Source organism: Fundulus heteroclitus, chromosome 23 (genome assembly GCF_011125445.2).
Source record: "Fundulus heteroclitus isolate FHET01 chromosome 23, MU-UCD_Fhet_4.1, whole genome shotgun sequence".
Taxonomy (NCBI): domain Eukaryota; kingdom Metazoa; phylum Chordata; class Actinopteri; order Cyprinodontiformes; family Fundulidae; genus Fundulus; species Fundulus heteroclitus.
Window position 1 is genome coordinate 15,194,475 of NC_046383.1, and position 27,781 is coordinate 15,222,255.

The 27,781-nt window shown below is 43.6% G+C and overlaps 1 protein-coding gene across 9 annotated transcripts in view; it reads left to right on the forward strand.

Annotated features, from left to right (window-relative positions):
• fam13b (family with sequence similarity 13 member B) overlaps nucleotides 1-27,781 on the forward strand; it is a 64,303-nt gene that overhangs the window by 34,448 nt on the left and 2,074 nt on the right. For 2 of the 9 annotated variants that reach the window (XM_036127560.1, XM_036127561.1), the window contains exons 8-23: nucleotides 7,957-8,001; nucleotides 9,709-9,792; nucleotides 10,981-11,076; nucleotides 11,268-11,388; nucleotides 16,021-16,118; nucleotides 16,420-16,465; nucleotides 16,559-16,688; nucleotides 20,326-20,397; nucleotides 20,814-21,090; nucleotides 21,164-21,302; nucleotides 22,250-22,331; nucleotides 22,878-23,084; nucleotides 24,083-24,297; nucleotides 26,352-26,435; nucleotides 26,748-26,843; nucleotides 26,931-27,268. In XM_036127560.1, the coding sequence (XP_035983453.1) occupies nucleotides 7,957-8,001; nucleotides 9,709-9,792; nucleotides 10,981-11,076; nucleotides 11,268-11,388; nucleotides 16,021-16,118; nucleotides 16,420-16,465; nucleotides 16,559-16,688; nucleotides 20,326-20,397; nucleotides 20,814-21,090; nucleotides 21,164-21,302; nucleotides 22,250-22,331; nucleotides 22,878-23,084; nucleotides 24,083-24,297; nucleotides 26,352-26,435; nucleotides 26,748-26,843; nucleotides 26,931-27,268 (2,130 nt within the window). The remainder of the gene's footprint in view (nucleotides 1-7,956; nucleotides 8,002-9,708; nucleotides 9,793-10,980; nucleotides 11,077-11,267; nucleotides 11,389-16,020; nucleotides 16,119-16,419; nucleotides 16,466-16,558; nucleotides 16,689-20,325; nucleotides 20,398-20,813; nucleotides 21,091-21,163; nucleotides 21,303-22,249; nucleotides 22,332-22,877; nucleotides 23,085-24,082; nucleotides 24,298-26,351; nucleotides 26,436-26,747; nucleotides 26,844-26,930; nucleotides 27,269-27,781) is intronic. The other 7 variants (XM_036127562.1, XM_036127563.1, XM_036127566.1 and 4 more) reach the window with 7 other exon arrangements.

Here is a 27,781-nt window from a genome sequence, read left to right on the forward strand (position 1 = left end):
TGTCCTCAGCCTGTCTTCAGCCTGTCTTCAGCCTGAGGTTCTCTGCCTCCTAATCGCCGGATCTCCTCCTGCAAACAATGAGGCAGATAACCCGGCGTGGAGCTCGTCAGGCTCCTGATCTCAGATTAACTGCACCTTGTTTTCCTGTGAGTGTGACGCGTATCTAACGGCCTGTACGGCATCTGAGAACCGGGCCTTTATGTGCCGGGCCGTAAAAATAAACCGGGACAAAGACGAGCGGACGTCTCTGTGTCACGTTCAGCGAGCATTTCTCCTCCCCACCCATAGAGAGATCCTCTTTACTCGCCTGAAGCCAGAAACAGTTGTTTGTAAGACGATCCGCAGGAAGCCCAGCGGCGGGTCCGTTTACTCTACGTCTCACTTTATGACTCGGTTCTGAGAAATCTCGGCCACCGGCTGCTGTTTGGGCCGGCGGGACTCGTTCAGAGGGAATTATGGCAGCCGTCTGGCTTCATGTGCCGCCTTCCTGATTTAAATCTTCATTACGTCTCCTGAATTAATTCCAACTCTGAGGAAAATGCTGTACAAACAAACTAAACGTTTATTGTTTAGAAACTTGAGCAGATTGATGTCTTGGAGGTCAAAGATATCCTTTTGGATATGATGAGCCCTGGTGACCATGTAGGTCAGTCCAGCTGTGTGTTTCTGCTGGTTTCTCCCAGCAAGGCTACTTTGTTCTCCTCTGGGGCCAGAAACCAGACTAAATACGGTATTTATTTGCTAACTAATAGTTTCTCTTGTATAGTTTTAATTAAAATGCCTTTTTAAATTAAACTCTGTAAGAAATCTTATACTGAAGGTTGATTTGAACCTTTTTAATGCCCAAACTGTCTGTAACCTGTAGGGCTCCATATTGATAATTATCAAATAATTAAGTGCAGCTCTGGCTATATTACGCTGTTGCTTAATGACCTATTTTTAAATAAAGAACACTGAATTCAAACTCAACCCTTTAACCAACTTTTTACCAAAGTCTTTAAAAAAACACGTGCTGTCTGAACTCTGAAGGGGGCGGAGCTTGGTGATGCAGGTTCCTGGTTCTGCGTTGTGATTGGTTGGGAGGATGTAACGACTGTAATATTAACCTACATGATTGGCTAGTATGCAAAACGAAAACTGTTATTCTATTGAACTTTTTATTGGCCCCCTTTTTTTTCTATTGGACCACACGTCTATTGATCGATATATATTGATATATATTGTTATTGACTTATCGTCCAACTCTCACAGAGATGACGGTTTATTTAAATAGTTCAGTCGTCCACAGAAAGGCTGGATGGTGTCGGGCTCCTCCTGGGTGTCAGCGTCGGGCACCGGCTGGTAAACGATAGCGTATCTGACCCAGATAGCGCCTCTCCTCCAGGAACTATCAGTTCTGACCCACAGTTCTGATTTAGATGTACTTTTTGGGCTTCTAGATAACACCGAGATCCTTAAGTCACCTCAGATAAATGAGCTTGAGGAGGGAAGTCGGTTTAAAAACCATCAGGCTGAAAGTCAGAGAGGTGATTAAACCATGAGGTTTAACCATAAAGGGTTTACGTTTAACTGGAAACTAAATATAATTAAGCATACTTTAAACTTCTCTCTACTTACCTGATTAAAATAGTACTTATTGGTTAATGCTGCGTTAACTGAAACTTAAATAATGTGGTAGTTTTACTTTTGTTATTACTCAAATTGAAATTGTCATGTTTTGATCATTTTGGTTTGATTTCCCTTTCCTTTAATTCAGCTGTATGATTCCCACACAGCAACATTTCTCCTTGTTTTTGTCCCTCTGAGGAACCATAAAGCATATTTCTATTCTGTTTCTGAACAACGAGGAACTTTTTATGTATTTCTACAGATAAAAGACTCCAAAAATGAAGGATTTTAGGAATTCCTGTTTCCAAGCTTTTAAAATATTTTCTAGAATAGTTTCTGTTTTTCATTCCTGACATTTGTGTTTATTTTTTTCTGAAACTCATTGCTTATAACGACACAAGCCCTGACGCAGCGTCACCTGGTGACAGAAAAGAAAGTTTTTACTGAAAAAGGTGCAATCGTGCCGTTATCCACACTTAGTGGGATGTTAATCTGTAAAAATAATGATAACAACATTAGTCATTAATAGATGATACTGACTGTAATAATCTCTCATCATCAGTCATTTTAAAATGACATAATTTTTATAAATGTCTCTTTTTTTTCCAGTAAAGATAATATCTGTATTAGTACCACGGCTCTGTGTACAGAACCGGTCCGGTTTTCACGCTGCGGATCCCAGTGAAGATCGTCTCCTCTCATTGGTCACAGCTGTCCCTCGCTTTCAAAACAATCAGGGAGGAAAACGCGTCGGCGGTGAATCAGTCGGCTTTTAAAAGTTTTAAAGGTTTTAAAGGGCTGAAGGATCTCAGGGCTGGAAACGCTCTGAGTTTAGGGGACAATAAGCAGGTCTGGGTTTGGACCCTCCGTAGGGTTTCTGGCTTTTACAGAAGTCTGTGGTGACGATTGGATGTCAGGAAGGAAAATAAAAACAGTCAAATCAACAGCATGCCTTTAGCTTTTGAGTTTATGAAGTGAGAAAAGACGTCAGTCTGTTAGATTTTCCTCTGAATAAATGTTTAATCAGACGTTTTGGCTAAATCTGGGCTCTGGTCTATGTTATTATGGTGCCTTTATGCCATTTTACTTACCATCTTTCTTTATAAAGCGCTTAAAAACATCCAACGGCTGAAAATAAGTGCTCTACATTGCTATAAGCTAAAACACATAAAAAATAGCTAAATAAATTTAAAAAAATAAATAATACAGGAAAACGCTTAAAAGAAAACAATAAACCAATTTAAAATGAAAACTAAGTCTTGCTAGTGGTAAAAGCCAAAGAATAATAGTAGGTTTTAAAATTCTCCCTGTTTTTACCACATTAAACTGAGTAAAAAATATAAAATGTGCCAACAAATAATCAACGTATAATTAAATATTGATTAATGGTTTATTAGGTTGAAGTTCATTAAATGATGTCTTCCGCTGAGAAGGGAAGTGTTGTAGTGTGGCCACCAACCAGCAGAGGGCGCCGCTGCTCATCCGTAAACTAAGCCAGACCATGATAGCTGTAGGAGAAATAATCATGGCGGAGGAATTCCAGGAATGGAGTCCAGTGTGGGATTATTTTACGGTTTAACGACGACAAGGATGCAAAATGTTTTTTATGCGGTTTTAGATATAAACATTCAATAAACTCCTGAAGTTGCCGCTTAGCTAGCTCCCATTCAGCCGTGCTGCGTGGCGGAGCGGCGTCAACTTCTCCACCAGAACCGATGTGCTCTGAAGGATGAGATGACAGAAAAGTGGAGGGTGTTACGCAAAAAAAAAATGTTTAACACGTTTTATTCTTTTTTTCTATTATCTAACCTAGCAGGTTCCTGTTTAGTTATATTTTTAAATACGTCAAATTTTAATCATGTTTGAGAAAACCACATTTTCTGGTTTATTCAGTATTTAACACAGGTGCCCCAATAACCGGCTAAATTATAATGATTTGCCTCTTTTTTTAATTTAGCATATTGTAAATAGTGTAGCCCTTCATTGATCAGTAACTCGCATCCTAAATATTCAGTTCTTTTATAAATTCAACAGCAGTTCGGGTTTATTTTTTAGTGTCTTTCATACAATAATATGTGTTTAGTCTTTTTTGTTTGTGCAATAAATGCCAAATTTGGCTGTTAAAGAAGTGGTTTGTAACTTTAGGAGTTTAGATGAATCGCATAAGTAAGCAGTGACTCACCAATGACTCAGCACTAAACCAAAACTACTCTAAAAATAAAAGTAATAAATATTTAGGGCAGCAAAGCTGACAGATTTACTGAGCAAAGTGTTTTTATTATTCCTGTTTATATCTCCGTGGTCTTCCTTCCTCTTTTTGTGCCGGTAATCTGGTGCTGCTGGTGTTCCTGGACGGTCTGTAATTTGCTGAATCTCTTGATGCGTTTGATGACCGGTTACCCCAAAAAACCTTAGAAAGATAAAGGCGTCTTTGTTTCTGTTGTAAGGTGCATTTTGTGTGTTAAAGAGGCGTTACACAGCCGCTGTAATAACTGCTGAGTTTATATTCATCGCTGACAGGACAACCCCCCCCCCCCCCCCTCTCCAGTCTGGCCCATGCTGCTCCTTCCCTCGCTGCCATTGGCTCCTGGCTCCAGCCTCTCCCCTCCCATTGGTCGGTGTGAGGTTGTTGCATGGTTACATCAGAAGCTCATATATTTGAGCAGAGCTGTTTACTGCAGCACTTTCCCAGAGTGAGACGACCTCGCTCGCTCCCACGCCGGCTGGGAGGACGCCACGGTACGCGCCCAGGTGACTCTGCTGCTCACCTGCTGGTTCAGACGCTGACGCCTCGCAGCTCAGCTGGGAGAAGTTTAGCCAGAAACCGGAGGAGGAGAAGCTGGGAGTTCAGACGGAGCGAGCTGCAAAGCTAGACGCTGCTCCTGCTGGAGGTGGAGCAAGAGGTCGGCTAAAAGTCAAGCTCAGCTCTTTTTTTAATAATAAAAAACAACATTTTTATGGATTCCAACAACCGGTCGGCATTCCCGGGGCAGAAGATCTGAAATCAGGAGAGAGAAACTTCCAGAAACGATCAACGGCGTTAAGCCAGGTTCTGACATTGACACGCCCACAGGGTGGACCCGGTTCTGGCTTAAAAAGGGCCGATCAGATCGAGGGAAAGCTCGGCGGGGAACATGAGAATGGCCTGTGACGTTCTGCTGCAGAGGTAAACATCGGCTTTACGTGACTCCTGGAGTCTGGCGGGAAGAGAAGGGTGGATGGATGAATGAGTGCAGAGCAGATCAGGGGCTGCGTGACGGAGAACGTTGTGAATGTTGGAGAAAAGCTGAATGTAGTTTAATCTGGACTTTATTCTGCCTAATTTAAACAGAACCACAGGAAATGATCCGGTTTGTTGTTAAGAGCCGTGGCTTCGCTTCACAGCTCAATCTCTTATGTAATCCTAATAAAAAGACAGCAGGGGACCGTCTGAAAATGTTATTATATAATTAATGTTGCATTAGTCTCATTCCCCATTTTAATGCGTTTGATACAATCAGGTTCTGGTATCTATTTATTTTACTGAATCCCAAATAACCCGAAAAGCATTTTAAGAATCTCCTAAAATAAAAAGCTAGAACATTATTAGAAGTTGAATGTAAGCTCGAGATAATCGTACATATTCAGGGTATATATTAGGTAAGCAGAGCTGATTTAGTCACTTTTTACTTTCTCCCTCTAAAAGCCAGAAGGTTTCAAACCAACGCGCTCCTGAACCTTTGAGCTCGTCTCTGATTGAGTCGTGAATCATTTAACTTTGTCGTCGGCTTCTTCTGTCCGTGTTTCAAAGTTTGGATCCGGGTTTTTTTTTTAAACAATGCAGACGACTAATGGTGAAGTAAACCTGGGTTTGTGTGAGAAAAGGAAAGATTCCTCTGATGCTACAGGAAAACTCGGTTTGGAGGTGAAAAGGTGTTTACTGCTGGGGTTGAGATGATAGAATAGGCCGAGTAAGCTGGACTTTCAGCATTTTTAGGCCAAACCTAAAACCAGACGAGGACTGGCCGACATCAGATAGCCAGAGAATACGTCCACAAACGTCAGTTTTCTGGGCGTCAGACGTTTAAATGTGAAGTGGGGACAAAGTCAGAGCGGTGAGCTGCGTCCTCGGAGCTACTGGTGTGTTTGGGTGAGTCTGCTGCAGCCACATGTTGTGCTGACAGCAGCACTTCTGCAGATTCACAAATTAAACGTCCTGCTTCCGTGCTCACCCCCACAGACTCTCATTCACGCTGCTCTGCTGAAACGATCACGTTTGTCAGGACCCACTTAGGTTGTTTCCCTCCAACGTCTTCCTTCTGTAGGCCTTTCATGTTCATGTGCTGCAGGAGGCCAATCATTAAAACAGCTCAATGAGTCGACTTCTACTACCTGGCCTTTTATTTATATATAGATATATAATAAACTGAATATGGTGTTTAATTATTACTAATAATTTACATTATTTAGCCGTTTTAGTGCCACTTTCATGACCAGCATGCTGGAGATGCACCGATGAGGCTTTTACTCACAGAGACTGATTTCTGTTTTCCTTCGAGGTCTGACCTGCTGGTCTAGATCTGCTTTAATACTTTGCAGGTTCTGACCAAAGGCCTGGACCATAATTCAGTAATGATATGCATCGATCAATAGATGTGTGGTGCTATAGGAAAAAAAAGTTCAGTATAAAGTTCAACAGAAAAACAGTTTTTCTTCCTTTAGCATTCTAGTTAATCATGCAGGTTAATACGACAGTTCTTACATCCTCTCAACCAATCATAACGCAGATCCAGGAACCGCCGTCACCAAGCTCCGCCCCCTTCAGTTTTTTTTTTTATTTTTTATTTTTAAACTTGCAGTTTTGGTAAAAAGTTGGTAGGATAAAGTGTTGAGATTGAATCCAGTGTTTATCTAAAAATATGTCTTTAAGCAACAGCATAAAATCAGCAGGACTGCACTCAAAATATCAATATTTCTATTTTATCGATAGGCTTTGTTTCAATATCGTCCAGCCCTACTGGACACAATTATAAGATAAGATAATAAGACTAAAAACAGCCATAAAGGTCAGTATTTAATGTGTTTCAGGACGACTGATGTGCAGCGGTGATTTATTCCACAGTTCAGGCGGCTCTTTGTTTCAGGAAGCGCCAACAATTCGCCCAGCGGTGCAGAGGACGCCGTTTCTAAGTCCTGCACAGCAACACGGCCGCTCCTCTCCCTCTGAAGTCGTTTACAGGAAACTCAAACGCAGCGGCTGACGTGACGTTTGCAGCCCTTTTTATTCAGGTTCTCAGGGGCGTAAGATTAGATCCTATCTGAGCGGCCGAGGGCCCACGGCAATTATGTAACATCCTGCAGGGCCTTTCAGAGATCTATTGTTAGAGATGCAGCTCCTCTGAGGTCGTCTCTGCTTTCTGTCGGATGTTATCGGCACATCGGAGGGACGCCTGCAGGCTGCGTTCTCTTTAAAGCTCCACCAGGGAGAGGAGAGACGACAGATTCACACGACGCTCATTAAATCACAGCGGGGTAAACAAACAATATTTCTGTCACATTCAGACACAACGTTACAGCCTGCAGAGGCAATGAGAGATGGTGGTTCAACAAGCAGCGTCTGTGGGAGCACTGCAAAAACGGATCGAAAAATAAGTAAAATGTTCTTAAAATTAGTGTATTTATCCTTGATTTGAGCAGGTAAATATAATGATCTGCCAATGGAATGAGTATTTTGACCCCTAAAATAAGATAATTAGACATACTGCACTTGAAATAAGATGATAGAGATGAATTGTTCCTATTTTAAGTGCAAAATTCTTATTCCATTGGCAAATAGTCTTATTTACCTGCTCAAATCAAGGACAAATACACAGATTTTGAGAACATTTTACTTATTTCTAGTTCCGTTTTTGCAGTGAGGAGCAGCTGAGATCGCTCAGAAAATAAAGAAGAAGAAGAGGAGTTATTTGGTGACAGAGATGAGTTTATGAAAGCCGTAAAAATGTCTGAGGGACATTTAGATGAAAGCAGACAAAGTTAAAGAAGAATGAGGGGAAGAAAAACATTTATTACTTCAGACCTTTCTATCTGAAGTGTTTGTTTTACAGCTTCAGACATGCTGAGGTTGCATAAAACTCAGCCTGACCGGGGGGGGGGATTTTCAAGGACCAACTGCTGGTCGTCCAATCAGAGCGCAGCGTCCAGCTCAGCGCCGTAGCCTAAATAACATCAGCCGCCTTCCTTCACTTTTTGCTCTGATTCTCATAGTTTCAGGTTTATTCCTGATGGTTTCTGCTGCGGCTCAGAGGCTAATGAAGGAGGCGAGCCGTACGTCACGTTCTAACCACTCTGTCCCTTTCCCCCCCGCAGCTCCCGCCTCTCCCCCATCTCCATCCTGCCTGCCGACTCTGCCAAGTAAGGCCACTCTTCACGCTCCACCATCTCTCCACAGATCGCTGCATGCAGCACCGACAGAATGCACATAACTGCTGCTAACGCTGGTTTAAATACGGGAAATGTTGTTGTAGCTTATAGAAATCACTAAATGTGTCTCAGCGAAATGGATAAATGAACCGTCTATAAGAGGCAAAGTAAGAGGAGTGGAGGGGCAGCGGAGAGACGGGCAAATCTCTGGCAGAAAAAGGAAGAAAGGACAGAGCGGGCCTCCTCGTGTTGCGATAACAAAGCTAAACTAAAGCTAAACTAAAGCTAAACTAAAGCTTTTTGCTCAGCTTGTTGCTTTTAGAGCCTCAGGGAGGAGAAATCACATGACTGTCAGGCAGACTCTCCCCTTCATGGGACTCAATAAAAATAAGTTAATAGGAGTTTACTGGGCCGGTCCAGCACACATTCACAGCCTCCCTGACAACACAACCACACGTGCAGCATGAGAAAAAGCAAACTTAGAGAAATTAATGTTTATAACGCTGGTAGAAAACCTGGAGTTGACTGTTAGAAGAGCTTCCTGCCGCTGTCGGCCCGTAGTGGAGCTTTATTTGACCGTTTCAGAGTATTTACTCCATCAGAGTTGGTGTTGGGCTTTTAATGATGCATTTAAACACAGATTTGTTACACACACAAAAAACACTAATTAATTTTAAAAACAGACACAATCCGGCACAAGTTTGGTCTCTAATCCACACAAACCTGAAATCTATAACCGGGAAGGTTGGCTCTGTAATTTGTGGGGAAATAAACCTTTTCTGTTTATCCTGGCGTATAATCTGTATAATCTGACCCAATCTGTATAATCTGATTGAATTTGACTTTATAAAGAGCCTTGAGATGACATGTTTCATGATTGGCGCTATATAAATAAAATAAAATTTAATAATTGAGGCCTCTTCTTATCACAGTGGGTACACTGCAAAAATGGATCTAAAAATCAGTAAAATGTTCTTAAAGTTAGTGTATTTATCCTTGATTTGAGTAGATAAAATGGATTATCTGCCAATAGAATAAGTATTTTGACCCCTAAATAAGATAATTAGACATCCTGCACTTGAAATAAGATGATGGAGATGAATTGTTCCTATTTTAAGTGCAAAACTCTCATTCCATTGGCAAATAGTCTTATTTACCTGCTCAAATCAAGGACAAATACACTCATTTTAAGAACATTTTACTTATTTCTAGTTCTGTTTTTGCAGTGTAGAGTTTGCCAAGCAGGCCCACAGCATGACGCTGCCGCCACCATGCTGGCCCGTGAGCAGGGCAGTGAGGGGTTTGGAACCCACACCTCCCGGTCGGCACCGTGTCGGTCCGTGTCGATGCTTAAAGGCTTTAATGAGCACAGAGGAGCGGTTTCCGGTTAAAACGACCGGATCAGATCCAGAATGACGGCAGATTTTATTCAGATGTTCCAGAGCCTGTGAATAAAACGCTGAACCTCTGGATCAGAGAAACTTAAATTACGAAGCTGTGCCGTGAAGCCGTTTGATCAGACCGCCTCCAGAAATGTTCAGATGAATCATTGAAAGCCTGATTATTCAGACTCTGACCCGCGGGTTCTCCCTGCCGCCTCTGGGTTTAGTGGCTGAGAATCACTGATTGAATGCAAAGACGTAAACCAAATAAAGACGTTGGCCGTTAACGACTCGGCCTGCTCTGTGTTTCCTACCGACTCTGCAACATCTACGCTGTCCGCGCTGGAGCAGTGGCAGGACATAGAGGAAGAATGCATCGTCATCGTCTTCATCAGGAGCGGTCAGTGGGACTGCTTTGTTACCTTTTACCGGCCGTGACAGCCTCTCTGTCCTCTGCTGGCCTGCTTTCACTGTTACTGTTAATCCTACTGAGCTGCAGCCGGAGATGGCTTCATATGGAGCTGATAAATACCCCCGAGTGGAAATAAAACACTTAGACGCAGAGGAAGTGTGAGATGAACTAGATATTTTTAATAACCTTTAGTAAATCTCTCCCTGTTGGTGTCAGTATTGATGAACTTTAGAGACGGTCAGTGAGGAAATTATCTTTAGTTCCTGAGCCTTAATGTCTGCCTGAAGACAGATAAACTAACTGAGCCTAACCCAGTAAATAAATCATGTTAAGATTTATCTACTGAGAAACAGAGCAGTTGATCCAGTGTTTTTAATTATATTCTGTTTATTTATTACAACAAGCGCATTAGAGCTGTGCATAAAAATCGATACAAAGATTAATATCGATTTTTTTTTTAAATGATTTAAAACTGATATTCTGGCTTTCAATATCGATATACCTCCCAACACCTAGGGGGCGCTATTGCAGCCTAACCTTCATCCCTAAAATCAGACGTTTGGGCACGTTTTTGGTTTCTGTGATACATTAAATGCATTGAACCAAATGCACTTTGTTTTCCTGTTAATATATCAGTGTTCAATAAATTGAACATAAATATAATATTTGGCTGGTTTTGTTGATTGAATGACTTTGAGCATTTGAAAGTAATAAATATCGATATTGGAGTCAAATCAAATCAAGGTGAGCTATATCGAAAATCGTATCGAATCGGCTCATCCTAGATGATACCCAGCCCTAAAGCGCATGCAGGCGGCGTTTAATAGAACCCAGTGCGTGACGTTCAGAACCAACATAGAGTCCAGTTCACTGGATCAGCTGCATGGAAACCTGTTTATTACTTTACACCGTTTAGTTTTTACCTGGGACACATTGAGTGAGAACGCCTGACGGTGATTCTCTTTGAAAGATCATTGGTTTTACATCGGAAGTTATGAGATATAAAACAAAACTCAAATAAAACTAAAGAACCTCTATGAAATATGACGATCTTCCTCCTCTTATTGTCTAACAAAACAAATCAGTCCCTAAACTACCTATTAAACAACAGCATCGTGAAGCCTTACGGCGCTGAAATTAGATTTAGTTTTAAATCTGTTGTCTTTTCTTTTCCAGGATAATTCAGAGAACCATCAGGGCTGCAGTGGAGCAGCACTTCTTCGAGCTGAAAACCACCATCACCCAGGATCTGGGCGTCTATGACAGCCAGGGGTAAGAGCCCAGCGCCGGAGGTCGGATCAAACCGCAGAACCGGGACCACGGCGGTTTCTTCCGTGGGAAGAACGACCGCCAACGCGTTTCATGAAGTGAACCGGGTCCAGCGTCTGGTTCTGGTTCTGGTTCTGGTTCTGACGTCTTGTTTTCTCACCCAGTGTCTGAGATTTCTGGTGTTTTTCTCACAGGATGAGCCCCTCTGAGCCTGAAGGGCGGAGCCGTGACAAGGACAAGCAGCAAAATGACCCGGACGGCCCCTGCGGCGCGGACAGGGAGACCCCGCTCACACAAAGTCAGAGCGACGCAGAGGTCAGTGGGAGACGCTCACCTTCATCAGTTCTGTTTCTGCAGCCAGAGGAACCAAACCGCATCGTCATGTCAGGCTGCTACAGAAACAGGAAGGCTTGATTGCACAAACACACGTAACCAAGGTTCTCCGTGCAGAACCGTGTTTGGGCCCGCAGCATATTTCCCTCAGCCGAAGGTCGGCCCACCCTTCTGCTGCAAGGCCGAAGGTTTAATGCAATCTGCAGTTTTGTCTTTGTTCTGCACAGTTTAACCTGGAAACAGAGAGCAGCAGCTGTTTCTCCCACAGAAAGCTGCTGCTGAGGTTTAACCAAAGCGTCGCTCGCTCTGCTGCAGCTGCCCAGACCACACCAGTCAAAGAAGGTCCTCCAAGTCCTTGACTTCAGTTTAGATAACGCAAAGATACATTTGGAGGCACACAGTGTCTCAGCTGTGCTGCTCCGATGTCCTCCAGGGATTTAAGGCTCAACATTTGTTTGTTTGAGAAAACATCCCATAAGGTTTTAGTCGACATTCAGTGCTACCGTCCCTTTAAACCTCGGGATCATTTTCCACTCTTTATTCCTTCATTCTCTAAGAGACAAATCTAGATTATGTCTTTTCTTCATTAGTCCAGCTCATAGTTAGGGCTGGGCGATAAATCGATTTAATCGATTAATTCAAATTTACAATTCTTGTAAGATTTCATTTTTGGAAAATCTGGATTTTATTTTGCCAATACACTCATTGGGTTTCCATGAAGAGAACAGCATGTGATGCTGAATATATGTTTAAATTGTCAAAATATTGTTAAGTGGAAACTTTTTTTTACCATAATACGAGGTACTTCATTTACTTATTTACTTTTTTTAAACTTAGTTTGAAGTTCACAAGTGCAGTGAAGCCTGTTCTTAGCTCAATGTGTAAAACCACTAGCAGCAAATGTTTTGTTATATTTTCATTGTTTATAATGGCACGGCTGCCATCTTGATTTACAAGTATGTTTCACAGCTTGTTTTTAGTTGCACTTTAAATTCGGGTCAACTCCCTGACGAAATGCTTGACATAAAAAGCAAGGTTTTAAAATAATTTTCTTTAATTTCTTTTTATGAAACAAAAAGGAGGAAAAAAATCGATTAATCGGATTTGGTATGATAAAATCTGAGATTTATTTTTTAATCCATATTGCCCAGCCCTACTCATAGTTCGTTGGGGTGTTTGAGTCACGACTAAAAAACGACTAAAAAAGACAAACGAGACCATCTGTTGCTGTAAAACTGGGATTAAACAAATTATCAACCCTTAAAATCAAATAAAGATGCATCACATCCCAAACTTTCTACAATCTCCATTTCCTTCACAATAATCCGCTCTTGACAAGTTGAGGTATTACAGATTCTAAAAAAACTTGTTTACGTTTGTTAAGAAGCTAAAAGCTGTAAAATAACCATTTAAGTAGTGGAGCATACAGATAATAATAAAAGCAACAAACATGAATGTTTTCCACTCAAACAGCCAAAATGTTATGAAAACTTCTGGAAAAATCTTGAAACTTGATTCTGGGAAGATCTGCCATATAGAGAAAGGAAGACTGTGTGAATTTTGCTCAATTAAACTTTGTATCATCCAGATGTGGACCTCAGGAGGGCAGATGGGTGGAACAGGATTAAATGAAGGAAAAATATTACATGAATATTAAATCATTTATGAATAAAGATGATGTAAAAAAAAACTTTTAATGGTAAAAACAGATAAAACCCGGTAGTTATTCAGTTCTTAAAGGTAGCTGAACTCCGGCCTTCCAGAGCGAGGTTCTGATTTATTCCCAGGAACCTTTCACCGAGGGTCCAGAGCCCAGCGGGGGGTCCCGGCTCCTGCTGCATGGAAACTAACAGACCCAGGAGGTGAAACACGCTGTAGCAGCTGGTCTGCTCCGCTGCAGGGAAAATATCTGTGGTTTTCAAGCTGTCTTCAACAATCTGAGACAGATTACCGTCCTGAATGAGATTAAAAAACATGAAATCAGATCAAATCAGGATTTAAAAGCCACGCAAACGTTGCTGCTCTGGATTTTAAATATACTGACTGATTGAACATCCTGTTAAGCTGCAAACTTTGTGACTGAATAAATTATAAAGTGTATTACTGAAAAGCACAGCCTTAATTTCTCTAAATGGAGATTATTAGGATCTTTAAAAAATGTGTTTTACCATCTATATGCTGATGATAATTAGTTGTACTGCTCCTTTAAGAGTTAATCAGGTTAGATGACCTATTGAGCTATACTGATTTTATTAAGGACGGATTTACCAATAACTGTCTTCAGTTGAACTCTAAGAAGACTGAAACTCTGATTATTGGCCCAGAACAGAAAGTTTCTGTGATCAATCACCTCCTCGGTTCCTTAGGCTCCTCATCTGGCCCGGACTAAAACCACTCGCTGTCTCTGGGTTCCCATTCAAAACTTTTAGTTAAAAAATGCTTTTATCACCTGAGAAATATCTCTAAATTGAGGCCAATAAATTTCAAATCAGACCTGGAGATGATTATTCATGCTTTTATTTCCTCCCGTTTAGATTCTTGTAACTCTCTTTTTATTTGTTTTAACAAACCAGCCGTCACTCGTCTCCCGTTGGTCCAGAACGCTGCAGCGAGGTTTTTAACAGCAACAAACAGAAACGCTCACATCACACCAGTTTTATCCTCCTTACTTTGGCTGCCTGATAAATTTAGAATCTATTTTAAAATTTTAGCTTTGACTTTTAGAGCTTTTAATGAACAGGCCCCCCAATACATCTCAGACCTTTTAATCCCTGACTCCTCGGGCCAGAACCTCCTGAGACCCGGTTTAAGGCTCCAGGGGCCCCGTCCTTCCAGGCTGTGGCCCCCAGACTGGACACCCTGCCTCTGTCTCTCCGTGGGGCCGACTCTCCTCAATCCTTTAAAAAGCAGCTGAAGCAAGCCTTTACTTAAATGTACTTATTTTTATATTACCCCTGCACTGCAAAAAAAATAAGTAAACATTTTTTGAAATGAGTGCGTTTGTCCTTGATTTGAGCGGGTGAATAAGATGATCTGCCTATGGAATAAGATTTATGCACTTAAAATAGGAACAATTCATCTCCACCGTCTTATTTCAAGTGCAGTATATCTAATTATCTTATTTCAAGGGTCAAAATACTCATTCTGTTGGCAGATAATCTTATTTACCCGCTCAAATCAAGGGCAAATGCACTCATTTCAAGAAATTTTTATTTATTTTTAGTTCTGTTTTTGCAGTGTGTAAACTGTTGGTATCTATTACACTCTGCAAAGCACTTTGGAATAACTTAGAGAAATTAAGTAACTTTATTTAGGTAGCACCTTTCACAGATAAAAATCACAAACTCTATGGGAAAGTGTGCAACTGAGTAATAAATCTTGAAACTGACTCAGACTTTCATGTTGAGACTTTAGGGAGCACAGCTGAGCAGAGAGGGTTCCAGTCAGGATTACATCCCAGCATTTATGATCAAAACATATCACTGCACAGTGATTACACCCAAAAAAAAATCCCTCCAATATCAGAGAGTTTGCAACAGATTTAAAATAATTTAGACTTGGCTGAGAAACTGCCTCGTTTGCTTCAATCATCAAATCTGTCAAAGGTCTCAACTTAGATAAATGCTCTAAAACAGGAGCGTCCAAACCTTTCAGTTCATGGGCAAAAAATTAACAAAAATGTTTTAAACCAAAATTATACGTATTTTTTACCTGCTCTACAAAATATGATAATTTTAAAGAAATAAATGTCAGTTTTTTGTAGCAAATTAATGTGTAAATCACTGTAGATCCAAATTTTTAAAAAAGGATTTTGCTCATTTGTCATATTAAAAGAAGGTCATCCAGTTGGCAAATTATTTTCAATAATTTAATTTAACAGTAATAGTGATAAACTTTACTCTTTTTGGTAAAAAAAAAAAAAAAAAGAAACGTATTTTGGTCGGTTGTTCTTTGAAAACAATTAACAGTAATTAACCAATTTTAATAATTGAATTCAAAGCAGATTTTAATGCACCAAAGCAATGAGTAATTAAATATCATTGGATAGATGTAATTATGAAATTAAAGAGAATTTCAAAAGTGTGTTTTTAAAAAGATTAATACTTTTTTTTGTACTTAACATTTTAAATTGTAGGATTTTAACTTTTTTCCCTAATTAAAATCTAAAATCTTCCACCTGCATCAGCTCCTGTGGACCAGATCTGTGTTGAGATGCGGTCTGAAACATTTTGGGTAAAATTAGTAATGATCCCTGCTGCTGCGTCACATAAAGGCAACAGAGAGGACGACTAACCCAGAGAGGCTGGGTTTTAGTAAAAGTCTCTTTGCTTGGACTGTTTTCTGTCACTTCAACGTCTAAATAGCTGCAGCCATTTCCTGCTGACTGGGACATTTCAGAATCTGTTCTGAAGTTCTGCTGCTGAGGAAAAGCGGCGTAGCTGTGACCCGTTAGTCAGGAGGAAGTGAAACGTCACGCTCAGACTCCCAGTACAGCTCCGCTTCTGTTCGGGACATCTTGTCTCTTCAGGTTCTTTAAACCGTTAACAAACTGGAACGCTTTTCAGAACGGGACCTTTTAACATTTGTCTCTTTTTTTTTTTTTTTTTCTCCCAGAATTCCCGGGAAAGTGCTGCGCGCCTGGAGGAGAGCTCAGGAATGGAGCTGGATACAGAAGCTGTGGCAGACGCTGAGGAGAACTTCAACACTGCCAGGTGAGCGCTGCGGTTCTCCCAGAACGTCTCCAGCGGTTCTCCTCAGGGTTCTGCTGCTAGAACCCGTTTAACGCATCATCACAAACACGTTTCTGTCCCAGTGCCTCCGGCTGCCTGGTCCAGGTTTCATGCACTGACTTCTGTATTTCTATAAGTGACTCTTCCTCAGCTGCTCCACAGTCATCGTCTCTAACTATGACCGAAGAACAAATCAGAGCGCGTTAATTAATCTGCGCGTTAATCTAGAAGGAAAAAGGCTTTTTATTGTGTTTTTAACCTGAACGTGTTGCTGCTCTCTCAGGCAGGACAATCAGGAAGCCATGGAGCAGACGGTCACCATAAACTCTGTAAGTAGTCAGGATGAGCCGACTCTCTGCTGGGCTCCCTGGTTCTGTGCGCCCGTTTCACCCCCCCCCCCCCCCCCCCCTCTCTCCTCTCAGGACTCGGATTCATTCGGCTGCGATCAGAACGCCAACACCAGCGAGGCCAACAGGAACCATCTGTCGCCGTGCCAACCCTGCTCCGGCCACAGCCCCCCCCTCCAGCTCTTCCCTGACAGCCAGTGGGAGGGTAGGTCCCCCCCCCGTCTGCACCGCACCATAAAACGCTCTGCTGGAGCCAGTTGTTTTGTTACAAATCCACGAAATTCAGCAGCTTTTAAGTTCCAGGTTGACTTTTTTTTTTTTTTAAAGGTATACTATGCAACCGGGGTTGATTTTCCAGCGAGGCTCCCCCCAGAGGGCGAAAGTAAAAGTGCACTGTCATAAAGATGCTCAGCTGTTCTGGTTCCTCCGTCAAGCCAGGCGCGGTTGTTTTGAGCTTAGCAGACAGGCGAACGCAACGAAAAGTGGAAAAAACGGCAGTACAAACAATGACTAACACAGTGAAAGTATGAACATCAAGCTTCCCGCAGCGCTATCTTGGAGAGGCGGCCGCCGCGGTAGCGTCTCGCCAAGATAAAAAAAAATATAATAATAATAATAATAATAATTAAAGCCGCAAGCGGCATCGAGCGGCCCTCGCAGCCAAGCGCCGCTCCGGCCTTGGCCACCGCTGGGATTTGCGCACCGCTGGCCGCCCGCCAGGATCTCGTTCATGTTGATTAGCTCAGAGGGGTAACATAGCGACTGCTAACAATAAAACATGACACTTCCTGTTGTCAGGGGGCGTGGTCTAAGTGATGTCATCATTTGACCATTGGATATTGTAGAAGACCCGATGATGATCAATCAGAAAGTTTGGTGCCTCTGTGTGTTTCTGTGTAGGAGATATAACAGTTTTTCCTGTTTTCAGGGGGCGTGGCCTAAGTGATGTCATCATTTGACCATTGGATATTGTAGAAGACCCGATGATGATCAATCACAGAAAGTTTGGTGCCTCTGTGTGTTTCTGTGTAGGAGATATAACAGTTTTTCCTGTTTTCAGGGGGCGTGGCCTAAGTGATGTCATCATTTGACCATTGGATATTGTAGAAGACCTGATGATGATCAATCACAGAAAGTTTGGTGCCTCTGTGTGTTTCTGTGTAGGAGATATAGCAGTTTTTCCTGTTGTCAGGGGGCGTGGCCTAAGTGATGTCATCATTTGACCATTGGATATTGTAGAAGACCCGATGATGAACAATCACAGAAAGTTTGGTGCCTCTGTGTGTTTCTGTGTGGGAGATATAACAGTTTTATGTTTTGTGGCGAGTAGGTGAACTTTGACCCCTGCTAACGCCCCTTCAAAATGCTCAAAAACTCACCGTTTTGATAACTTTTAATTGGCCATGCCTTATGATCAGACTGACGGAGTTTTAAGCCGCTCGCTCGAAATCCCTAGGACGAGTTCGATCAAATACCAATGCTGTAAACGTCAAAAATGAGGTAAAATTACGACCTTCAATCTAAAATGGCCGACTTCCTGTGATATTTGCACTATGACGTTAATTGTAAATTCTGAGCGTCTTGCTTAGATCTACAACTGTACAAAATTTCATTACTCTACGATGAAGTAAGTGAATAGCAAAGGGTCCTTTGAAAATTTCTAGGTGGCGCCGTTGAGGCATTTTTCTTTTGATTTTTGTGACGACCTTAAAATCCAAAATTTTTAAACAGTCTTCTTGCATCCGCCAAGTTTGGTGAGTTTTTGAAAATGGTAAGGCCCCCAAAAAGGCCCCTCTTTAGGGGGGCAGAATAATAATAATAAGAAACAACACAGATACAATAGGCCTTCGCAGCGCTTAGCTGCTCGGGCCTAATAATAATAATAATAATAATAATAATAATAATAATAATAATAATAATAAAACTCAATATGCTTGCATGTTTATTTGAGGTTAACACGCGGTTCTTTGTTGTTGCTTTTGCGCGTGCATATAGTGAATGGCAGGGCAAAAACACATGGAGTTCTCTCCGTAAAGCGAGACTTCTGTGTGTGCAGGCCGAGGGCTCCTGCAATTGCAAGTGCGGTATTTCCCCCACAGACCACCAGGGCGGCCGAGAAAACCTTTGTTCGAACTGAAATGACTCATTTAATCATCCAAAACGGTATGGAACACATTAATTAACTGAAAAATGTTGCATAGTATGCCTTTTAAATAAATTAGTTCAGATGTTATTATTGAAGTCTTGGCTTCTTGCAGCCGTTCCTCTTCACTTCTTCATGTGGCGCTAAACGTGATGAATGCAGAACTGAACAGCGTCTTTTGACGACTGTAAAAACAAAACTTGCAAACAGTGGCGAGGTTTAAAGCTCCCAACGCTTATAGAAAGTTTTCACTCAGATTACCGCGCTGCATTAGTACGAGAGGAGCCTGTTTATTTACAACAAATCTTTAACAGAACATAAAGAAACTCAGTAATTCGGCGCGCCTTCGTCCGCTCTATCCATCTCTGTTGTGTTTGTGCGTTCAGTTGCATCATCTAAACGCTACGTGTTTAAAATTCTTTAGGTTACGTGTAATTCTCCTCTGAGTTAATGGATTAATTACCTCCTCTGAATGTCCTCAAACTGTGCAGAGACTTTGTAACGAACCCTTCATCTGACTTAGAGGAACATCTAACACATACACCCCCCCCCCCCCCCCCCCCCATGCACTGTAGCAGATGTGGATCTGTTAATTAATTGGCCTTTAATACGACGGTGTCATCTGCGTACGTCTGACTCTGCAAACAGCAGGAAAGTCCAAATAAAACAAGCTAAAAAGCAGGAAACCCAGTACCGTATTCTCTGGACTATAAGGTGCACTAAATATTCTTCTAAGTGTATAATATCACTAACTGTAACTTTTATATTTAATTAACTAACTAGGTTTATTGTTGCTAGTGCGTACTCCAGGCTGCCTCACATGAATGCACTTCTAGTTTAGACATTACAGTCAGGCAGTCTGGTAGACAGCTCAGGGGTCCTCAGGTAGAGACACAGTGTACCGTAATGTTCCTAATATCCACTGAGTGGAGTGGCTTGTTGCTAACCAAAGTCATATTTACACATTTTAGCAGATTTATGAGCGCTTTGTACCACAAAAAATCAGTCAGTAAGAACAACAGTGATCAGATATTAGGCGCACCATCAATTTATGTGAAAGTTCTCCTTATAGTCCAAAAAATACATATATAATATATATAAAATGTCCTGTGTTTCTGTAACTTAGATATAGTTTTATTGTGTGAGCTGATAAATAGTTATTTGGATTAATATCAGGATTCAGTTTGGTGGAAAGCTGCTGACGCTGCTGTTCTAAAATCACGACTGTGGAGGTTCACAGAAAGCAGAAACTATGGAGGAGATCGTTCTCAGATATAATGGAAACTAAACCTTCCTCCCGTCGCTGTTTGAGGCGCTTTGCACCTTTTGCTGATCAGAACTTCCTGAAGAGATCAGCGGCGGTCCTGAATTTACTCCCAATCTGCACAGAGTTCAGACTCTTTCCAGATGTTTCTGTGATTCTGTTTAATTTTTCTACAGTTTGAGTCTCAGCTGTTCTTTGACAGACTAACAGAAGTTTAAATACTTTTTCTACCCACAGAACTGTAGTTGTGGAACATTATCCTCATTAGAAAAGTGTAAATTCAACCTTTTAGCACCACTGTATAATGAATGAATGTTGCCGTGTGAAATTATGGATGATTGATCTCACTGCTCCTTCTCTATGCCATCTCTCTGCCTGTCCCTCCTCCTTTTTCTTCTTCTCCTCCTCCTCCTCTTCCTCTGCCCATCCAAACAGCGCCATCCCTTTCCCATCTCCACCTCCCTCCCATCGACTTCTCATGTATGCATCTGCAGAAGGAAGGCCAGGGTAAGTAGTTTCATGTCCATGGGCCCCACCCGTGCCCCCCCCCCCCCCCCCCTCCCTGTCACCTGCTGGCTGTGGACGCCATGCAGGATCGTGGGTCTAACTGTCTGTAGTGATGTCCAGGAAACCCTGCATGTTAAAGCCTTTCTTCCTGCAGATCTCTGTCATGGGGACGTTTCTCCTGCCACTGATCAGACGAGTCAGAGCGCCGGGGTCCCCCCCCCCCCCCCCTCCTCTGTCTCCTTTCTTTAACAGCCTCCTTCCTTTTCCCTCTGCTCAGCCTGCAGCGTCGCTGAGGAGCGATCCTCAGACGTAGAGCTGTGCATCACATTCACAAGCGGCCATTTTTGTTCCAGGACTGAACGGAGCTTTGATTTTAATCTAAAGTGTCTCTGATGTTGTGCTTGGATGTTTTTCAGACCCTGTTCCGGCTTTTAAGTCCTGGCAGGACGACACAGAGAGCGGAGAGGCCCAGCTCTCCCCGCTGGCCGGCCGCATGGTTCCTCTGCCGCTGCTGCCGCCGCTGGAGGACGACGGTGAGGAAGAGGAGGGCGAAGGGCTGCAGGACGACTCGCCTTCTTCCTCACGCTCGCACCCCCACATCCTGGCGCGCCGCTTTCTGGATTTTGGCGCACACAGCACCCAGCGCTTCGTCCAGCAGGACCCAGAGGCCACCTCGCCCTCCAAGGCGCAGCGGTAGGATAATTCACCGCTTGGTGGATTTTTACGTTTGCCAACGGCGCCGCTGACTGAAGCGTGTCTTCCTCAGGCCGCGGCGGGCGTCGTTCGGCTCCAGAGAGGCGGCGAGAGGAGATTCTGTGACCCATCAGCTGACCAAGAAGCTGCAGCACCTGAAGAAGAAAATCAAACACTTTGAGGAGCAGTTTGAGAAGGAGAGGAACTACAAGGTAAAAGAACCAGCAGGTCGTTTTACGCTCTAATATCACAGGTTTAAATGAACAGAACCTTTAAAATGAACAGAACCTTTAAAATGAACAGAACCTTTAAAATGAACAGAACCTTTAAAACGAACAGAACCTTTAAAATGAACAGAACCTTTAAAATGTACAGAACCTTTAAAATGTACAGAACCTTAAAAATGAACAGAACCTTTAAAATGTACAGAACCTTAAAAACGAACAGAACCTTAAAAATTAACAGAACCTTTAAAATTAACAGAACCTTGTGGGTGTAGATCATCCTCTATCTGGAAAAGATACCATTTAGTTATTTAACGTTAATCAGGGAAGCAGCCAGGAGGACCATGGTGGCTCTGGAGGAGCTGCAGAGATCCACATAAATCTGGCCTTCATCGAGGCGGCCATGTTGGAGTCCGTAAACATGAGAGACCAGAACTGAGAGGTCTGGACCTAATCCAGTCCAGACTGATGTTCCCAGATGTTCTCCATCCAGTCAGACTGAGCTTCAGCTGCTTTAAAGAACAACCAAAGCGTATTTCTACCCAAACTGCACTCAGATGACCAGTTTTTATTAATTACATCCTGAGGTTCAATGGATTTAACTTTAACAGCTTTTTGCTGCTGGAACAATCTGACTCTAACTGAACATGAAACTGAAGCTGTGGGAGAAACGCATGCAGAGTCTCTGTTAAAGGTCTGGGTGACGGACGTTTAATTTGCTCTAATCAAGTATTTTCTCCTGCTGCTGCTCTCTGTTTTTATGTTTCTGGCTGATTAGAGCTGAAGAGTGAACTTTACAGCTGGAACAGTGTGTTTGGCCTTTAGAGTAGCTGTAAAAACCCAGAGTGACCTTTTTTAGGCTTCAGTGCTTCCATGGACAAACATGAACGAAGGTTTTTATTGCTGCTGTAAATCCTCTGATTCTCTCTCTGCAGCCGTCTCACGCAGACAAGGCAGCTAACCCTAAAGTCCTCAAATGGATGACTGACCTGACCAAGATCCGCAGACAGATTAAAGGTAGAGCCGCCTGTCCGTGTGTGTGTGTGTGTGTGTGTGTGTGTGTGTGTGGGGGGCGCCTCCCACTCCCACTCCTCGCCCCGTAGCAGCAGCATGGTTGCTGGTCTGAGCGCGCCGACGTGTCGGTGGCTCTGGCATGCGTGGCTCCCACCCTTCAGCGTGCCGCTGCGTCCCTGTGAGCCCGCCGCGGCCTGGAGGATGAGCTCAGGGAGGCGAAGCGGCGCCGCGGACGGAGGCGGCGCCGCGGACGGAGGCGGCGCCGCGGACCGAGGCGGCGCCGCGGACGGAGTCGGCGCCGCGGGCGGAGGCGGCCGGGACCTTTTACTGACGGAACAATCCTCTGCCTGCGTGTGGAGGATCCTGCGTCGCTTCGCCCGACTGACTTCATCCCCAGAGCCGCGGCCGCCTCCTTCCTGCCGGAGGCGCCGTGGCTGAAAAACATTTCTCTGTTTCAAATCAACCCTGAAAATGAATAACTCGATCGCCCGCTCTCACTTTCCTCCCTCTATTGCCCAACGACCCATTGATTGATTGATTGGCCTCCAGGACGGCAGCACCTCCTTTCCCCCAGAAGCACGCTGAGGCACCAGGCTTTGCTCCACTCACACAGACGCCACCCTGCTCCCTCCTCCCCTTCCTCCTCCTCCTCCTCCTCTCTCTGCTCACCCCCCCGCCACACTCCCACCCTCCCCCTCCACCCCGCCTCAGCCCAGAGCTCTAGAGCGGTTCACCTCAGTGAGTACAAACCCCCCAGTAAGTAGACATTACGAATACTACCACGGGTCACAGCAAGGTGGCCCGGTTCTGCTGGTTCTGCTGGTTCTGCCGGTTCTGCTGGTTCTGCTGGTGTTTGTGGTGAAGAAGCATGTTGGCATGGGATGCTGTCTGGGGGCGGGGGGGGACTACGGACCGTGGCGTGCATCAGTATTCAGCCCTCTGGGTCAGAACCCCGCAGAACCATACAAGCTGCCTCAGTCAGAGGAGGTGGTTCCACACTGCAAAAGCAGAACTAAAATAAGTTAAAATCTTCTTGAAATTAGTGTATTTGTCCTTTATTTGAGCAGATAAATAAGATTATCTGCCAATGGAATAAGATTTTTGCACTTATAATAGGAAGAACTCATCTCCATCAACTTATTTCAAGTTCATTATATCTAATTATATTATTTTAGGGGTAAAATTACTCTTTCCATTGGCAGCTAATCTTTTTATCTGCTTAAATCAAGTACAAATACACTAATTTCAAGAAGATTTTACATATTTTTAGTTCTGTTTTTGCAGTGCAGGGACTTTGACTAGGCCGTTCTAACCAAAGACTGTTTTGATCTAACATCCCATAATGTCTCTGGCTGCATTCTGGAGGCTGGAAGGAGAACCTCAGCAGGATGTGGTGGTAGAACCTGACCCTGCCAGAACTTCCTCCCTGACCCGTCTGCTGGGTTCCATGATGCTGGATGTTCTCTAAAGAACCTCTGAGGCCAGAACCAGAACCTCTGAGGTGGATTCTGGCCTCTGATTGGCTGATTTCTGCTGATTTTATTATTTAGGGGAGTCAGATTAAAGGCTGAATACAGGTGCACTCCACACTCCTCAGATTTTTTGTTTTAAAAACACTTTATTCTTCCAAACAGAAGAATCTGAAACCCTTTTCTCCAGTTTTCCCTGATGTCTCCATGTTTTAGTTTGACTGTAAACAGAAACGCTTCAGTCAGACTCGTTTCACTTCCTGTGCCGCTCCGCTTCTCCTCCAGATGCCAAACACTGTGCTGAGAACGAGCTCGGCCCGCAGACTCGTCCTCGTAGCAACACCCTTCCCAAGAGCTTCGGCTCCACTCTGGACCAGGGCAGCCAGGAGGTGACGGGGGAGGTCCGGGGCCCACGCCCCACCAAAGAAGAGACGCTGGAGCTGATCCAGCGCCGCGTCAAAGGGAAGAAGCAGGAGGACGGCTGGCCGGACGACATCAAGGTGACCCAGCCGCTCTCTGACGTCACTGACGTGTGCTGCAGTCCACAGCGTTCTGCTTTATGTTGCTTATTCAGAAAACACAGACTGGTTTTACATTTATTATTAGCTTAAACCATCCAAAAGTTTATGCTTACATTTGTCTGTAAAAAAAGGAGCATTTTGCAAGTTTAAATAATTCAGACTATAGATCGCATTAGTCAACATACGTGTCATAAAGAGGAAAAAAACATATAAAAGTCGCGCCGGACTATGAGGCGCATTTATATAGACATTTATTTCACACAATCCAAGACTAAAAACTGACATTTAATCTGGTTGGCTAATTTATTAAATCACACAGCAGCATCCACAACCAGCTGGATAACGTGGAATATACCTGGGAGGATGAATGGAGTAAATTAGCATAACAAGCTAGCAGCTCCCACCAGCAGGTTTTATTCAGCGCATTTAAAGTTGTCAGAATTACTCTGAAATCAGACCGTTAGCTTAACAGTGCTACATGCTAAGCTAACAGTAGGACACGGATGTTTCAGAGCTACATAAAGCTCAGTGAATCAGAGAAGTTGTAACCCGCCCTGACATCAGAGCTGTAAGCTAGCGCTAGCTGCTGTTAGCTTAATGGTGCTACGTGCTAAGCTAACAGTAGGACACGGATGTTTCAGAGCTACATAAAGCTCAGTGAATCAGAGAAGTTGTAACCCGCCCTGACATCAGAGCTGTAAGCTAGCGCTAGCTGCTGTTAGCTTCTCAGACGGCCCAGTAACGGTTCTGTCTCAGTCTGGATCCTTAGAGCTGCTCCACGCATCGCTCTGCTGCCTGAATCCAGACTGAAACAGAGAAACATACAAACATGTTCAGCCTTTGTTCTCTATAAGTTAATGTTTCAGTTAATATTTAAGTGGTACAGGAGCAGGACAGTTTTCACAAGCCTAGAGCGCCCTCTAGCTTCTATTAGTCAGTAATGTTTACTCCTTTTCCTGCAGTTGCCTCTAAAGTTGATGCGTGATTCAGGTCGTTATCTGTGGGTGTGACGCGCTGCTCGCTCTCGTTCTCCTTTCAGTCTCCGTGTTATCGGTGCATTAGCGAGAGAACGTGGGCTAACTTAAACTTCTATAGTTAAAGTTAGCCCACGTTAGTATTTTTGGAAACGTTTAAACATGTTTGCTTGTTAATGTTCAGAACTTCACTTTCAACTGTGCCGATAATGTTAAAGCCTACATTTGGTTTTTGGATTTGAGTTCAATTTAAAATAGGCACACTATCAACCAATGTAGAGAGTAAATGAAATACTAGTTAATTTGATGTTAGTGTCTCTAAAATTGTATATAAAGTAAAAGCTATAATAGAAACAATTAATTACTGAACTGAATCCCGAGTCTCATCAAATTCAATAATCTGAAAAGGTGGAACTATTTTTTAATAGATATATTGACAATAAATACTTTGATTCCTTTAGTTTTATCATAGCCGTAGGTGGCAATATAGATTCCACACTTTAAAGTCCAAATATCTGTTAACATTTTATTTTGTGTCTTCCCATACATTTAAAAGTTTATTGTAAGAAAAATAAACTACGATGAAATAAATCAGTTTTTTTGTTTTCTGTTTATACACTGTGCTCCTTTAAAAAAGTACGGAAGATTAAGGCTATTCTAAAAAAATAGAAAATAGAAAAAGGCATTCAAAGTCTATTTAATTCAATAGACTTTGAATGCCTTTTTTCCCTTTTTTCTATTTATTTAATTTTTTTTGAATGGCCCTAAAAACGGTTTCTTGGATGTTTTGCATTTTAAAACACATAAAAGCATCACCGATATTCAGTCTAGCCAGGTTTGGTTTAAAGTTCTGTGAAGCAGTTCTGGAGTCGCAGCTTTAATCTCCAACGGTTCTTCTGTCCGTCTTAAAGGCGACTGATTGAAACCCTGCAGACGATTTATCTTTTATTGTGATAGTTTCCTCATATTTGAAGTGAAATCAAACTAGATTTGAGCTCCTGGGTAGAAATGGGAGGGAGAACTCGTCCAGGAGCTTGATGTGAACCTCTGCTCCTGCAGAAGATGACCAAAGAGCAGCTGTCCTGTGAGAAGATGGTCCTTCAGAAGAACCTGCTGCACTACGAGGGTCTGCACGGCCGCCCGGTGAGTCCCCGCCGCCGCGCCTCCTCCTGGTGGAGCCGCCTCCTCCTGGTGGAGCCTCCTCCTGGTGGAGCCTCCTCCTCCTGGTGGAGCCTCCTGGTGGAGCCTCCTCCTCCTGGTGGAGCCTCCTCCTGGTGGAGCCGCCTCCTCCTGGTGGAGCCTCCTCCTGGTGGAGCCTCCTCCTGGTGGAGCCGCCTCCTCCTGGTGGAGCCTCCTCCTGGTGGAGCCGCCTCCTCCTGGTGGAGCCGCCTCCTCCTGGTGGAGCCTCCTCCTGGTGGAGCCGCCTCCTCCTGAACGCTGCTCCTCTGTCTGCAGGTGACCAGAGAGGAGCGCCTGGTGGTGAAGCCGCTCTACGATCGCTACCGGCTGGTCAAGCAGATGCTGGCGAGGGTCAGCATCACCCCAGTGACCGTAAGAACGCCGCCGCCCGCCGCTGAGCCTCCTGACGGCGACGCCACGCCCATCAGCTCACCTCTCCATGTCTGCCCCCCCCCCCAGGTGTCCCCCTCCAGCAAAAGGCGGACCCAGACCCTGCAGCCGATCATCGAGGGAGAGACCGCTCACTTCTGGGAGGAGATCAAAGAGGAGGAAGAGGAGGAGCAGAAAGGCGGAGAGGAAGAGGAGGAGGAGCGAGAGGAGGAGGAGGAAGACGAGGAGGAAGGGGAGAGCAGCGGCGGAGAGATGCAGAGCTCTGAGGTCATCATGGCCTTGGAGGCCGTGACGCCGAGCGGCGGGCCGGCCAGGAGCCAATCAGACGAGCTGAGAGACAAGATGGAGGAAGGTTCTGGGAGGCTGGCGCTGGACCTGCGTCTGTCCAGCTCCAACGCCTCGTCCATGTAAGACGGCGCCGCCTACACTCACCGGGTCGGTTCTGGTTCACAGGGTTCCTGCGGATCCTTAAAAAGTCTTAAAAGGCATTGAATTCTGTAATATAAAACCAAGGCCTTAATTGGCATTAAAATGTCCTAAATCAGTCTAACCGGGTCGGTTCTGGTCCGGGACATCTGCAGTTCAACAGGTTCTGTAGCTTCCACCAAGGTTCTGGATCTCTGCTCTCATCAGAACCCGGGTTTCCATGGGCTCCCTGGTACCGACCCGCATAACGGAGCCGCAGAACTTCCAAAGGTTCTCTGTCAGAACCCTGTTGGTGGCTACAGAACCGGTTCAGACACATCATCAAAGTCAGAACCGTTTATCTGGATCATGTCAATGTCAATGTCAAATTTATTTATATAGCACTTTAAAACAGGCATAGAACTGCACCAAAGTGCTGTACAAGAGTGACAACAACAGAAATGAATAAAACAAAGTATCAAACACTAGTTTAATTAAATGCCAAAGAATAAAAA